Source organism: Python bivittatus, unplaced genomic scaffold, assembly GCF_059951505.1.
Source record: "Python bivittatus isolate LINGU-HERP-01145 unplaced genomic scaffold, Pbiv_v1 ctg000070_np1212, whole genome shotgun sequence".
In the NCBI taxonomy this organism is placed as follows: domain Eukaryota; kingdom Metazoa; phylum Chordata; class Lepidosauria; order Squamata; family Pythonidae; genus Python; species Python bivittatus.
In genome coordinates this window covers 55,326,712-55,341,649 of record NW_028277034.1, presented here as the reverse complement: position 1 = coordinate 55,341,649, position 14,938 = coordinate 55,326,712, and the positions used below count along the sequence as shown (strand labels likewise).

General features: G+C 43.5%; 1 protein-coding gene across 1 annotated transcript; it reads left to right on the top strand.

Moving 5' to 3' along the window:
• Nucleotides 1–7,740: 7,740 nt before the first annotated feature.
• LOC103063607 (5-hydroxytryptamine receptor 7-like) lies at nucleotides 7,741–14,729 on the top strand. The gene is made up of 2 exons (XM_007436820.2): nucleotides 7,741–8,144; nucleotides 13,958–14,729. The coding sequence occupies exons 1-2, from the start codon at nucleotides 7,741–7,743 to the stop codon at nucleotides 14,727–14,729; spliced, it is 1,176 nt and encodes a 391-aa protein (XP_007436882.1).
• Nucleotides 14,730–14,938: the final 209 nt, after the last annotated feature.

The window sequence follows — 14,938 nt, the reverse complement described above, 5'->3', positions numbered from 1 at the left end:
GTGGACACTACAGCGTGATGTTGGCCTGTTTTTGATAAACCTGATAGAGGACAGCCATTTCAATATCTGCAGGCCAGATTTCCCATCCCTGAGGATCTCCCTCTAGCTAATTCTTGAATCTGGCACCCATCATCTTCTGGACAGACAGCTCATTTTAAGCCATGTTTTATCCTTTGTCTTCATGTATATTGATAAACCATTTTAATCCATGTATTGTTTATTATTTAGCACATAGTTATAATTATGATGCTTTGCACCCGTTGGTAGCACCTTGACCACTGGGTGACCTGCTTGTTAGACAGACATGAGAGCCATAGATGAAACCCAGACCATCTGCCTTTCCATCTTGGAATGCCAATTTGTTAAGGTGATGGATGGGACCCTGGTACCAAGTTACTCAGGAGTGTTTGATAAAATAAAACTTCAGTGTACCTCTTAACCCTCAGATGAACCACGTTATTGTTCTTCCTGACTGGTTAACCCTCAGTTGAACTAAACATAGGGTTTTTGATTGGTTTATAGTTAAGTACGCTGTTCAAAACTGTATAAAAGAAGGTTCACCAAGCAGAGGTGTGCTCACTTGGAACTTACTGCTGGGCAACCTTTTATTTGCAAATAAAAGCTTTATTCCGTCACACCTGTCTGGTGTGATTGATTGGGCTTGCGCGCCAGGTAACGGACCTGAGCTTTCTGGGACAACAAACCCAAACCTGGGTGACCTTCTGATTATCGATCCCTTCCTACTAGTCATATTACCTCTGAGATATGGTCAGTGAAGAGAAACAGATAGAAACAATCTGGTTTACTGGGCCGCAGATTCCTGCTTGATTTGTCCCCCTGTTGCCCCACAGGGTCAACTCAGCTTGCCGTGAATGTTTTCTTACAAGGGCACTTTCAGCAGTTCGTATGTACAGGAGGGGGGCATCTCAGAGGCTTGGTGGTGAACGCAGCTCACATGTGTTTGGAGGTGTACTTTTTACCCCCATACGTCTCTGCTTTGTTTTTGCATCTTAAGGAAAACAGACAATGGGCATCTCTCTTAGCTTTGGGGCAGCTGTCCGGAATTCACTCGAGAAAAGGAGTTTTCCTTTCCACACTCACAATATCAGTCTGCCAAAGAAGGTGATGGGTGCCAGATTCAAGAATTAGCTAGAGGGCGATCCTCAGGGATGGGAAATCTGGCCTGCAGATATTGAAATGGCTCTCCTCCAAGCAGTGAGAGCCACAACTGCAGGTGTCCCTTCTAACGCTCTGCAAGGACAGCTGTGTGATGGCGCAAGGACACCATAGGAGCTCTGCTGGAGCCCCAGGCCTTCCTTGTCCCACAGTGGGTGCTTTTGAGAAGCTCACAAACCAGGGTTGGAAGATGAGAGTACCTTCCCCCTGTTCCTTCCTCGCCAGCTCTCTGTGATTCAGGAGGCGGTAAATACAGCCGTCAATATCAGCACCCCTTGAGGGTCTCATCCTCCCCGAGTTGGTGCAGTTCCATTTCCAACAGACCCAGATTGGCTGCTGTTCCTCCAAGCGTTGTTGCCAAATCCCATGGCTTTAAGGATGCATCAAGCGAGTGACCCTTCCTGCCTCTTAGTCCTGAAATCTCCCTGCATTTAGCTTCAGCAGATGACCTCAAGGTCTAACTTTTGAGAGGGAGGGAGAAAATCTTCTCCCTCCCCAAGTTATCCCCACGCCAGGGATGGTCTTTTATGGGTGCTCCATAGATTTTCATTTCTGCCAATGTTAAGTCATCCCAGTTTGGTCTCTTCTAGAGGTGCTGGACTACAATTCTCTCGGTGACCCCTGTTGCCAGACACAGTCCAAGTGATGGTGATGGTCAACATGACTTGAGAATCAGGCTTTTAGAAACATGTCCATCTCCCAACAGGAGATGCTCTTGGATCATCTTTGGTAAGCTTACCAGAAAGGACCCAGACTTCTGAACTCTCTTTTAAGAGAAGCGCCTTCTTTTTGATGCATAAAGTGTGTGTTTTATTCATTTGTTAGCCAATATATTGATTTATTCATATATTGATTTATGCATATATTTTATTCATATATGTTAATTAGAACTCTAAGGCTCTTTGGATTTGAAGGGGGAAAGATGCTCTGGAGTGCGCAAAGGCGCCGTGTAGCATTTGCCACTCGCTGACGGAAAGGGGAGTGCCATTTAAATGATTATTCAAAGATAGAATATATTTTGCCTGTGTGACACCACCAAGCCATTGTACCAGGATGCTCCAGAGGTGGACCAGGGAGAAAAAGAGTGAAATGTATTTTTTAATTTTATATTTATTTATTTATATTTCAAATTTGTCACCACCCATCTCACTGTGGGGTGACTCTGGGCGGTTTACAGTAAAAATAGAATAAATATTGATTAAAATAGATATATATTAATGAATTAAAATATGTTGAAGACACACTTCCTTTATAATACTTCCAAGAGGCAGATGTTAATTAGGTGTTAATAAACTCAGGGCGCATCGTCAAAGTGCCAGCCATCCCCAGGTCTATTGTATCTTTCCTCGCCCCAGGCAAATTGGCAGAGTCAAGTCTTCAGTACCCTCCGAAAAATTGGGACCCGCCTCACCTCTGGGAGGAGAGTATAGCTTCTCTCAGCTTATCCTACCTCACAGGAGTGTTGTGAGCAAAACTGTCTGCAGGGTGTGGTCCAAAAAGTCAAGAGGGTGGTTGCAACGGTGTGATCAAAGCCTTGCTTGCTTTTTTGGGTGCATCTCAGAGCTTCGACTGCATCATGGCAACCACCCTCTTGATTTTTTTTGACCAGCCCCTAGTTGCGAGGGTGAAACAGTATAAACCCCCAGAGCTCCCTGATGGAAGGATGAGCTATGAATAAATATGATAAGTAATCTCTAATTTTCTGAACAGTTTGGCTGTTCTGCAGGCCATATGGGTAGATGAATCACAGTGCATATTTTAAAGAAATAACATGATGCTCAGTAATAATAAGTCAGAGTATTTCTGGGACCCACGTCGTACCTCCAGCTTCCTCCCTTCTAATTCCCCCAGGAGAAAAATGCTGGGCTAACAGCCAAGAGTTCGGAGCAGATTTTATGTATAATAGGATCTTCGAACAGGAGAAGAAAACCACTCGCAGCCTCCTTGGTGTGAAAACGCTCTCAAGAAGAGATTTGCTCGTGATCTGAGTTTTGCATCAGGCTCAACATTCCAGGTTATATTGTGACCCCTTGGCTGCTATTTGAACACACCAGAACGAAAGAAAAGCTTTGCTCTGGATCAGGCCAAGCAACCGTCATCTTCTACACCTACCTAGCCGAGACTGAAGACCACTAATTTCAGTGGGACTTACTTCTGGGAGTCTCTGGATGGTAGAAAAAAAACAGCTAACCGATAAATACAGTACCAGTGCATTTTCCAAAACGTCCTTCTGGAATCACCTGGTCCTTCCTTCCTTCCTTCCTTCCTTCCTTCCTTCCTTCCTTCCTTCCTTCCTTCCTTCCTTCCTTCCTTCCTTCCTTCCTTCCTTCCTTCTCATCCATCCATCCATCCATCCATCCATCCATCCATCTCTTCTTCTTTCTTCTTTCTTCCCCTTCCCCTCCAAATACCTTGGAGAAGGAGAGGCATACACATCCTTTTTAAACATGTAGATCAGTGTTTCTCCACCTTGGCCACTTTAAGACATGTGGACTTCAACTCCCAGAATTCCCCAGCCAGCATAGTCTTACAGTTGCCAAGGTTGAGAAACGCTGATGTACAGCAAGAGAAGAGAGAATTAGGGAGCCTTGTGGAGGAAATTAGCTTTCTTTCCTGCTAAATTTCTGATCAGTCTGTAGAGTGCAGTCTCTAAAAAAGTGGATTAAATGCTAGTTTAGGAATCTGTTGCATTTCACAAGCCAGCTGTGGATCTTGACTATGGGGAAAACACTGTGCACAGTCTCAGAGGTACCTTTCCTTTTAATATGACCTCAGATGTTCTGAAGCTCAGCTTTAATCTTGGAAATTGAACAGGGACGTGGCTCACATTTTGTCTTGGGGAAACTAGGATTGAATAGAACTCCATATGCATCACAGGCTTTACAAAAACCCCTTTCTTTATACACAGAAAAGAAATTCTGGATCGGCTTTTGCTTTGTTTCTTAACTGACTATGAACAGAGAGCTGAAAAAGTTACAGAGGGGGAGAGGCAGATCCTAAAGTCCAAGAGAGCACACCATAAAATGAAAACCAGAAAAAATAGGATTCAACCATTTCAAAAATCAAAACAAATTCTTGGAAATGCAAAAAATACTTGACATTTAAATAAGAAGCAATTTCCCCTTCTCTAAAACTTTTGTATACTTAATGCAGGTTTTTGATTTTCTGGCAAGCGTTTTCTCAATCTAAGGGGATCTTGCCACTTAATTTACTCCCATCTGAATGAGCTAATTCACTTGTTCTGAGAGCCAAAGATATTTTCCTTGCCCATGTGATCTGCACAGACGGCAGATAATCTGTAACAATTCATATGGGTAACCCAGGGAATATTTTGAGCAAAACTGAAGAGAAAGAGCAGTTTTAAGTTTCCCGGGAGGTGCGATATTTTACTGATAATTGGAGAAGATAAAAAAGATTATAAAGGAGGAACGCAGGCAAGATTTTGATTTCAATTTAAGAAGGTGTGAAGCCTCCCTCCCTCCCTCCCTCTCTTCCTTCCTTCTTGTCCATCCATCCATCCCTCTCTTCTTTCTTCTTTCATCCCCTTTCCTTCCTTTGTTCCTTCCTTCTTCCCCTGTCATTTCCTTCCTTCCTTCCTTCCTTCCTTCCCTCCCTCCCTCCCTCCCTCCCTCCCCATCCATCCTTCCATCCCTCTCTTCTTCTTTCTTCTTCTGTCTCCTTCCTTCCTTCCTTCCTTCCTTCCTTCCTTCCTTCCTTCCTTCCTTCCTTCCTTCCTTCCTTCCTTCCTTCCTTCCTTCCCCTGCCCTTTCCTCTCTCCCACCCACCCACCCATCCTTCATACCCCACTCCACCCTACCCCTCCCTAACAGCAGGGACAGGAGATCTGGAAGTGATGCTCGGGAGAGAGCCAGGCTTGGGACTGGCCAGGAATGGGAGGCGAAGTTGAAGGCAGCCAGCCCCTTTTTCCAGACTGCCGTCTCGCTGGAGCACGTCTGGGAAGGCTGGCTGCATTCAGGCAGCTTCCAGGGAGAGACCTGATGCGTCTCTCCTCACTTGCAGCGGAGCCCTTGACTGGAGGAAGCAGCGCTGGCTCTCTTTTGTCTCCCACGCAACTCCCAGGAATCAGGGGGTGAAGAAGACGACCCTGAGTGGACAGAAGATGCCAGAACCAAGAGAAGAGATTGGCTGCACTTCTCTTCCTCTTTGCCACCCTCAAGGTAATCTTTTTCCTGATGCTTTTGGAAGAAGGAGATCTCAGGTCCTCATGATAAGTTACACGGGGTGACCTAACTGAGATTTTTGTTTCCTTCGTTGGAAAACGAAGAAGTTCCTTTTTCGGCAACATTCGCTTAGCATGTGGATACTGGAGGGGTTAGGAGGAGAAAGGAGGGAGGTCTTACTTTTTTTAGAAGCAATAAAGCACATTTTTCCAAAAGGGCAAAGTGGATTAACAGCTATGAGGAGAAGAGAAATCTGTCCTCTTAGAAAGAAACCTCACCTGGAGGGATATGAATAGCAGGTGAGTAGGTGGGTATAAGGGTGATCCATCGGGAACAGCACATGTGAATGGTTTGAGGAAGCTGTAAGATATGAACTGGATCGTTTCCATGTGAAGAGGACATGAAGCCACTGTCGGTCCCTCTGTGTGTTATTCCTTATTTTCCTAAAGTAGGTTGTTTTAATCCCAACTCAGCTCTCTAAAGAACCGATCATCTTGTCTTTGTGAACCTTTCTTTTATGCGTCTCATATGATTTCCATAGTGTGTGTGTCCAGGTGGCAATTCCCATCAATTAATCTACACAGAAGTCCAGCCTTTCATTTAAAGTCATTCCACCATCTGGCCTGTTGCTTGACAGGGCAAGAAAAGAGGTGCAGAGGAACCCTGATCGGGTGGGCACCCTGCTAGCGAAGCTGATCAGTCCTTCTCCCTTTTGATATGCTCTGAAACTCAACAGCCAAGCTCATCCTTGCGTCCAACAAACCATCTGGGCCGTGCAAGTCTCTCCCCTTTGAATAACATGCTAGGAGAAACTGCAACATTGAATGGATTGGTTATCTTTTATTAATATAAAACACTTCACCCTGAAAGGGAATAGGGTGATGTATTGGCTTATCTGCTAAAAGCATTTTTCTGAGAGCAAGTTTTTCGAAAGGTAATATTTGAAAAAGAAAAAAAGAAATTGCAGAGGCATGTCCAGGTTAGTTTATTGCACCAAAATAGCAGTCTATGGCATTTTAAAGATTAGCCATGATCGGATGTGAGCGGGGTGATCTTGAAACAGGAGTTGAGGTACAGTCCTGGCTGGGTAAGGGAGAAGCAAATGACAGACAGGGAGATTAGAAGGAAAAGAAATGTAGATGATGCAGACAATGATAATTACCTTTCTGGTAGTGGCCATTTCTTTGCTGGGTGTCCGATCAGTTCTGACTCTCATAAAAACCTCCTCTTCTCTGTTTTGCACGACTCTTTTTGGGTGTAATCTGCTCAGAAATTGTGGACTGCAAGAATTCACTTTCTGCAGTATGTAGACGATTTTGATTCATTTGCAAATGTATACCATTTAATCATCCATCTGAGGATAATTCAGCTAAGATTATTTTAAGTAACGGTCCTATATTTTATTTTTATTTTTTATTTTATATTTTATTTTATTGTTTGTTAAGATATTGCACAGATAATTGGGAAACTAAAAAAAACAGATTTGGGGATGTAGGAGGGGACAAACAGAGATGGATCCTTTGAAGTTTTTTCATCTTTTTTGTAGCTATTTAAGCACAAAATAACACAGACTCAGTGCAATCTGAAACGAGATCATCCTTGCTTATAGGAGCTTGGCTATAGCATTAATTGTGAAACACCTTGGTTGGTTATAGAATTAAGACTTTGTCTGGATTTGCCTAACGCAATGCACCATAAACTACCCCAACAAACTCATTTCATACTACATGCTAAGCCCCACACATACATGCTAACAAGAGTTAATATTAACCTAGTTTAGCATGAAGTACATATGTAGCTGCTAAATTTACAAATCAATAAATTTGTAACTGACCAGGTTATCGTCTGAACCCAACCACGGATTGCAGAAATGAATTTTTCCAGTGCGTCCTATCAAAGTCGGCTGCAGTCTTTTGGGCCTTAGACTGGAAGAAAATAGGCTTATGGTTTGAAATGAGCTCTTCTGAGATGTTACAAAATGTTCATGGACATTTCTCAGTTGCTGAGAAATTTCAAGCTTCTCAGTGCAAAATCCAGAGATCTATTTTAGATGATGCTTGTGTTTTGAGGTCAGCATGTATTTGTGTGGGTCAGTGTGTCTTAGTATAATGATTACATGTGGGTTGTGTAGCTAAGGACTTTCCTGAGACATTCATGGGGGAAAGGATGAAGCACGTCTGTGACTTTGTCTTCAACATTGTTTGCTGTAGCTAATTACCCACTGTTATGAAAACCTGAAGCCATCTCATGTTTGTTCCTCTTGTCCATGCAGCAGTCAGCTTGAAGATGTTGATAAAGGCTGAATCCAACCAGCTTTGGGAGCTGCAGCCTCTCCTTGTGGGAAACACAAAGCAAGAGTGTCTCTTCCTAGAAGTCAACATTCATGACTGAAGGACTTTCCAAGCTAACTGAACCAAGCCCCCTGCTCTCCAATGCCACCAACTCTACAGATTGTGGAGAGGACATCGTGCTGTATGGGGACACAGAAAAAGTGGTCATTGGGATAGTCATCTCCATCATCACCCTGCTGACCATTGCGGGAAACAGTTTGGTGGTCATCTCTGTCTGCATCGTCAAAAAGCTTCGTCAACCATCAAATTATCTGGTGGTTTCCTTAGCTGCTGCTGACCTGTCTGTAGCCTTGGCTGTCATGCCCTTTGTGATCATCACAGATTTGGTGGGAGGCAAATGGCTGTTTGGAGAAGTCTTCTGCAATGTGTTCATTGCCATGGATGTCATGTGCTGCACAGCGTCCATCATGACTCTTTGTGTCATCAGCGTGGACAGGTAAGGGTGTGGTGGTGTTCCTCAGGGTAGATCATAGAATTACAGGCTTGGTGACCAGGGGAACTAGATCTCCCCAATCTGGGGTCTTCCAGGGGTGTTGGTCTTCAAAGACTCTGTTGACATCTAACATATTTGGAGGATCCCAAGGGGAGGTGAGCTAGTCTAGGTTGTCTACTCCAACTCTTGCATCCAAACAGATGGTTGTCATGCTTCTTTTCAAAATATTCAGTTAGGTAAAACACAACAAACTCTAGGTAACTGGTGTGATTGCTGATTTACTCCTGCCAACAACTTCCTCAAAGTTTCAGGTAAAATCTACCCCCCTGTAAATTTAAACTCACTAGAACTAATGTTGACCTTGGAGGAAATCTTTCTGTGTGATGCCAGTCAGAGAATTAAAGTGTGTGACCATGGCACCTTTGATCTTCTCTACTCCAGACTAAGTATACCCATTTCATTCTCTCTTTTCTCATATCTTCTCAATCTACTCCAGGTTATCTTCGTCTTTCTTAACATGATGCCCAGGACAGGACAGTTTTTCAGATGAGATACATGAGGTTTTTTTTCATATCAAATGAACTACATAATTACTGAATATATATTTATTGTTCAAGAAGCAGAATAGTTGGAGGCATTTATTTGTCTGTTTGTTTATTTATTTATTTATTTATTGCCACCATTGAAAACATCATGGTTTCAGGCAAATCTTTTCTAGTCATACTCCGTCTTGAAATCTGCTATGTGAACGTATCCAAAAAAGTTAATTTTGGGGAGACAGAACCCATAATTGAATTTTCCACCTTCCAGATGGCATCTCATTTCAACACGAAGGCACCATGAATGTGCCCAGCAGAGAGTCTCATAACTGTGGGCCATTCACAGTCTCTCAGTATACAATCAGCTTACCATTTTGGAACGGTTTTTAGCAATGAAAAAGTGTGATTTTTAAATAAACAAAACTATAAATAAGTAAATAAAATACATATGCCATATGCTAATATGGGGACTAAGTCATCTGGGAGAGGGTCAGAAATGTTAAAATGGGGGCTGCATCTGTGGAAAGTCATGACCCTTTTTTATATGTATCACACCCATACGACACACACAGAAAGGATCAGGGCTTTGCACGAGTAAGGCCGTCACTGTGAATTGTTTGTTTCTCTTGCAGATGCTCCTGGAGATCATACAAGCACACAACTCTTTCTCCTCATCCCTAGTCCCCTTACCCTCCCAGATACCCCTGCAGGTTGCTGGTTTAATCAGTGGATCACTCAGCTGGCTCCCAAGGCCCAGATTGCTTAATTTCCTGCTATTTACTTTCTCGCCAACAGCCCAACTCTTAGTGACCACATAGATAGATTTTCTCCATGATGATCTGTCCCTAACCTGGCCTTAAACATCCAGATGATCATCTAACCACAGCAAAGAAAAGTTTCTATTTCTCTTTTTGGTTCATCTAGTGATCAGCTGGATTGTTGAAGGCCAGAGACAGCAGTTCTATTAAGAGAGAAACTGTTTGAGAACCGTTTGGGACTTCAAGCAATGCCACCACCTAGCAGATGGACTTCCATCAGGTTTCTCAGCCTTAGTCAAGCTCCCCCAACATTTTCTCCGTAACTACTAGCACATGGACATTGGGGACTACAGCCAGCTTTAGGATGGCCCAAGACATTTTTATCACCTGAAACAAAGAATAAAATGGAACCTCCCCACTCTTGTCATCCCTCATTCTACACACTCTGCAGAATCCCAGAAGAACTTTTTTCAAAACTAGTTATGGGACAGCAAGTAACTTAGGAGATATGGGTGGGTGGGAGTTCTCCACAACTATCTCCTCCAGCAGCTCTTCAGCATCTACTGCCTGAGACATCATCCTCACTTTGTCTAACAGTTTCTCTTACAACAGTGATTCTCACAAATACAAATAGGGCTGGTCCTTCCAGACTCCAGTCCTGTAATATGGGGTCGAACTGGTGTCATCTCTGTCATCTCTTTTCTCACTCTTCTTAAAATCAACATGGTGAATGGATTCTTCTGAGCCAGGAAGAATAACCACGAGGTTTCTCCAAGCAAGCAGAATATCAGGAGGCCAAACTGTTCTCCAGACCAGTGTTTCTCGACCTCAGCAAATTCAAGGTGTATGGACTTCAACATACATATGACTGGGGAATTCTGGAAGTTGAAGTCAATACATCTTAAAGTGACTAAGGTTGAGAAACACTGCTCTAGACGCATAGAGATAAACCACATTTACACACCATTGAAAAGAGACAATAAAAAAACAAGGAAGGAAACAAAAAAAAGGAACACAACCTCTCCAGCAGCTAACACTCAGACAAGCTGAGATCAACACCAGATAACAATCAGGCAGGAAACAATACTCTAATCAAGGAACCACCAAGGAGGAAACCACTCCCCCACCAACACTGGCAGGGCAAGCTACAGTATCTAAACAGGGAGCAAACCCCACCGTCACTAGCACTGATGATGTTATCTGGTTGGGTCATGAAACGCCTGCAAGCTCTGACAGCGCCAAGGATTCCACTGTTCTCTAACTCTGTGTGTGCACAGGTGCATGCACATATCCCATAATGGCAAAGGTCATGACTGGATCTTGACAGCTTCTTCTTTGTTCTGGGACTTCAGAATCTGTTTCAGGTCCCCAGGTGTGTCCAAATCTGATAGACGCCCCTACCTGACAGGGTGGCCTAGCTGTAGTTTCTTCCTGTGTCCCAAAGGGAGATGAATCAGTAGTTTGGCTGCTGAAGTTTGGGGGGGGGGGGGGATGACATATGGAACCATCTGAAGAGGAACCCAAAAAGGGAACTGGGGACCATAGGCTGCCCACCCTTCCTTTTTTTTAAAATTTTAATTTTTATTAAAGATGTTTTTTACAAGGTAAAAACAATACAAATTTAAAGAAAAAAGGAAGTAAAGAAAAGTAAAAGAAAAGTGATCAGTCAATAGGAAGGAAATGAAAGAAAAAAGAGAAAGAAAAAGAGAAAAAGATGTAAAGAAGTGGCTTCTGATCTTCTTCACAGCAGTTATAAATGCATTTATATTCTATGCTCTCTCTCTAAGGTTACTTCATGGGTCCCTTCTTTTCAGATTCTACCCTTTCTAATCATCAGACCCAGAAATCACGTTCATTTTTTTTCAGTTTTCAGCAAAAAGTCCATAAAGGCTTTTCAGTCACTGACAAATGTAGTTATTGACTTTTCCCTAATCAAGCAAGTCGATTTTGCCATCTCTGCCAATTCCGTCATCTTCACCAACCATTCCTCCATTGTGGGTATTTTCGAGTCTTTCCATCTTTCTGCCCACCCTTCCTGTATACAAATTAGAAATATTGCAATCCCCTCCCGTGAAAATATGTCACCAGAGGTCCCCCAAATGTCTAGCTGGGGATGGAAGTTCCATCAATCCCATTTGCTTCTCAGCATTGAAGACCACCTGCTTGGGTTTTAGTCTTGACATACTATAGTTTGCGGGGTGTACAGCAGGCAAATCTCAGTTATGTTTTGCCTCCGGCCAATATCCCTTACCTTCATGTTGCACTTTTCAGGGACAAGGAAAGGGAAGGGAAGGAGAGAGAGCTCCAAAGTGAGAGAAAAAGATCCTCATGCATTTGTTGAATTGCTCTGGGGAGAATTTTGCATCTGTTTGAACAGTCTGTTGGCATTGTTCTCTGCTCCCTAAATTAAAATAACCAGGGAACTGCATGTTGCTTCTGCAACTAAGGGGTTAGAAGGAAGCCCAACCTGATCTTCTAGGTGTGATCAGCAACCGGTTTGCAATCGAAATCATGAGAGCCCCAGAGATGTGGCTAGGAGGTACTGTAGAGTTTCACCCACGAGCAGTGGACCTTTGACCCAACACTCATCAACCTCTTGATTGAATGAAATTGCCAGCATCCTTCACTGTCAACCAGTCTGCTTCTGAAATTGAGAAATTGCAAGCGGAAAGGATATGAACGGCTATGAAATTTCTCTGCCAGGAGGTGACCGGAAGAAGAATGAGATCTGTTCTCCTTGGTCATTCAACACCCCTGCCCCAGTTGGAGCATATTCTCTCCCACATCTTTCTGTTCTTGACCTTTTGGGCATTCCTTTTCTTCCCCCCAAACTCTGTTCTCTTTTGATTTCATTAATCCCAAGATACAGTAAAAAGAAGGGGGAAAAAAGGAGAAAAAGTAGAGATAAGACTTTGTAGAAAATCTGGTACAAACCCACCTGCTGTTGTCTTTTCATTCCACCTTTTCTTGCATAGCTTCTGATGTCCACTTTTTCCAATTTTCTAGCCCATTGTCACTGCCACTCCGTAAAGCAAAGGCATACAGTCTATGCCCCCCGTTGGTTATGGCTCTGAAGTTCTTCATAACATCATTGTGAAATTTGATGTTTCATGTGGCAAAAAGGGACAAGATTACAGCTATGGGGATTTAAGTTAAAGTCAAATTAAATTTTAGTCCTGGCTTTGCACAGTCCCTCATTCTTGCCCAGCCCATCTTTGGAGTGCAGTTGCCAACGTGTCAGAGACCAAGGATGGTGGCCACCCTCTTCCTCTCTGCTGCAAAGAGAGATCTGCACTTAAAATTAAAACCAGGTTTAGGCAAATCAGTTTTACTGCTGTGAATTCCAGCCAAAGGATCTTGCTTGGGTTGATGACTTCTAGACGTAGAGATTCCCAAGATTCTTAGTTCGAATGGAATGCTGTGTTCAAGAACGTTGATCTAGTAGCAGTTTGAGATCATTTTTTGACCTAACCTGCTCTGCTCTCATCCATGTGCGGAATTTGTTCCATACATGATTTAATTTTAATCTTACCTTGAAAGAACCCTCATCTAAAATAGGAAGGAAGTGCTTAATGATGCCAGCAACACTAGCATCTAAGACACTAAGGGCAACAGAGTGGAATCAAAACTCATTGCAGCTTGCTTATTCTGAATTCTTGATTGTCCCGTTAAGAGGATTGTAAAGCCTGAGATGTGGAGATTTATGCTATTTATTCATTTTTTAAAAAACATGCCCCCTGCAATACAATTTTTTTTTGAAGTCTGGAAGGAACAGCCTGTCCCATAAAAGACATCTGTTGTACAATGCATTAAATCATCACATTTATCACTGCCTTAATTTTTGTACTTTGTATCAACCTTCCCCAAGTGGGACCATCAAATATGTTGGACTCCATCATCCCTGTCTTAGGCTGAAGGCATAGTCTAGCTCATCTGGAGATCACCCAGAAGGATGATAAAATAGATTTATCAACCATGGCTGTGCACGCTTTTAAAATGTGTTGGAAGAGGAGGTTTGGATCTCATCTGAGCACAGCATCTCTCTGCTATTCCTTAAACCAGCCCTTTTCAAGCTTCTGTGCTTTAAGAATCCCAGTAACTTTAATGAGCAGACTCTTTAAAGCAGCCACATCTGTTTCTAAGGCTCAGATGGGAGGCAGAAAAACTTTAATGAACAGCAGAGAAGAGCTGCCTTTGGTAAGAAAATTATAGAATAGTAGAGTTGGAGAGGGTCCCAAGGACCGTCTAGTCCAACCCTTTGCAATGTGCAGGAAACCAAGAATACCATCCTTGTCCAGCCCCCTCTTAAAGACCTCCAGAACTGTAGAACCCACCAGTGCTCCTTAGACAGACCATTCCACTGCTGAACAGATCTGACCCGCTTCTGAAACATTTTCAAAGTGTTCAAAGTCCTAATCTCAACAGCCCTTATGCGCCAGGGGTTGAACCTGGCATTGTGCCCCCACTTTGATAAGCAGAAATCATTCAACTCTGCTCAATTTGAATAAATGTTTTCCAGATACCTGGGAATAACTCGACCTCTGACATATCCTGTGAGACAAGATGGGAAACTGATGGCCAAGATGGTCCTGGTAGTCTGGCTCCTTTCAGCCTCCATCACTCTCCCCCCCTTGTTTGGCTGGGCCAAGAACATCACAGTGGAACGGGTGTGTCTCATCAGCCAGGACTTTGGCTACACCATCTACTCCACAGGAGTTGCCTTCTACATCCCCATGACAGTCATGCTCGTCATGTACCACAGGATCTACAAAACTGCCAAAGCCAGTGCTCGGAAGCACCGATTCGTGGACTTCCCTAGACCTTACGATCAGGACAGCATCGTCTGCATTGAGGCTGGCATCCGACCTCAACGAAGCACCAAGCGCAGCCAGGCAGCCAAGGAGTGTGCGACATTGTCCAAACTTCTCCACCAGGACCGCAAGAACATTTCTATCTTCAAGAGGGAGCAGAAGGCAGCCAGGACCCTCGGCATCATTGTGGGTGCCTTCACGTTTTGCTGGCTGCCTTTCTTCTTGATGTCCACTGCGAGGCCCTTCCTCTGCGGCAGCCGATGCAGTTGTATTCCGCTGTGGCTGGAGAGGATTTTGCTGTGGTTGGGTTACACCAACTCCCTCATCAACCCCTTGATCTATGCATTCTTCAACCGGGACCTGAGGACTACTTTCTGGAATCTGCTGCGCTGTAATTATCGTAACATTAACCGGAGGCTTTCAGCTGCAAGTATGCATGAGGCCTTAAAAGCCACGGAAAAATATGAGTGTGTGTTTTAAAACAAGGAGACATTTGGCGATGTTGGAAATGTTGACTCCCTTCTCAAAACTTGCTACCCACCTAGAATTACCCAGGAGAGCAAGAGCTCATAAAATCTCATCAAGATAGGCATTTCTGGTCTACAGTTAGATCTTCCCCACCTGGAACATGTTTGCAAATCACTACTAATCCATACAAATACTATCATTGCATTTATACATCTTATGTC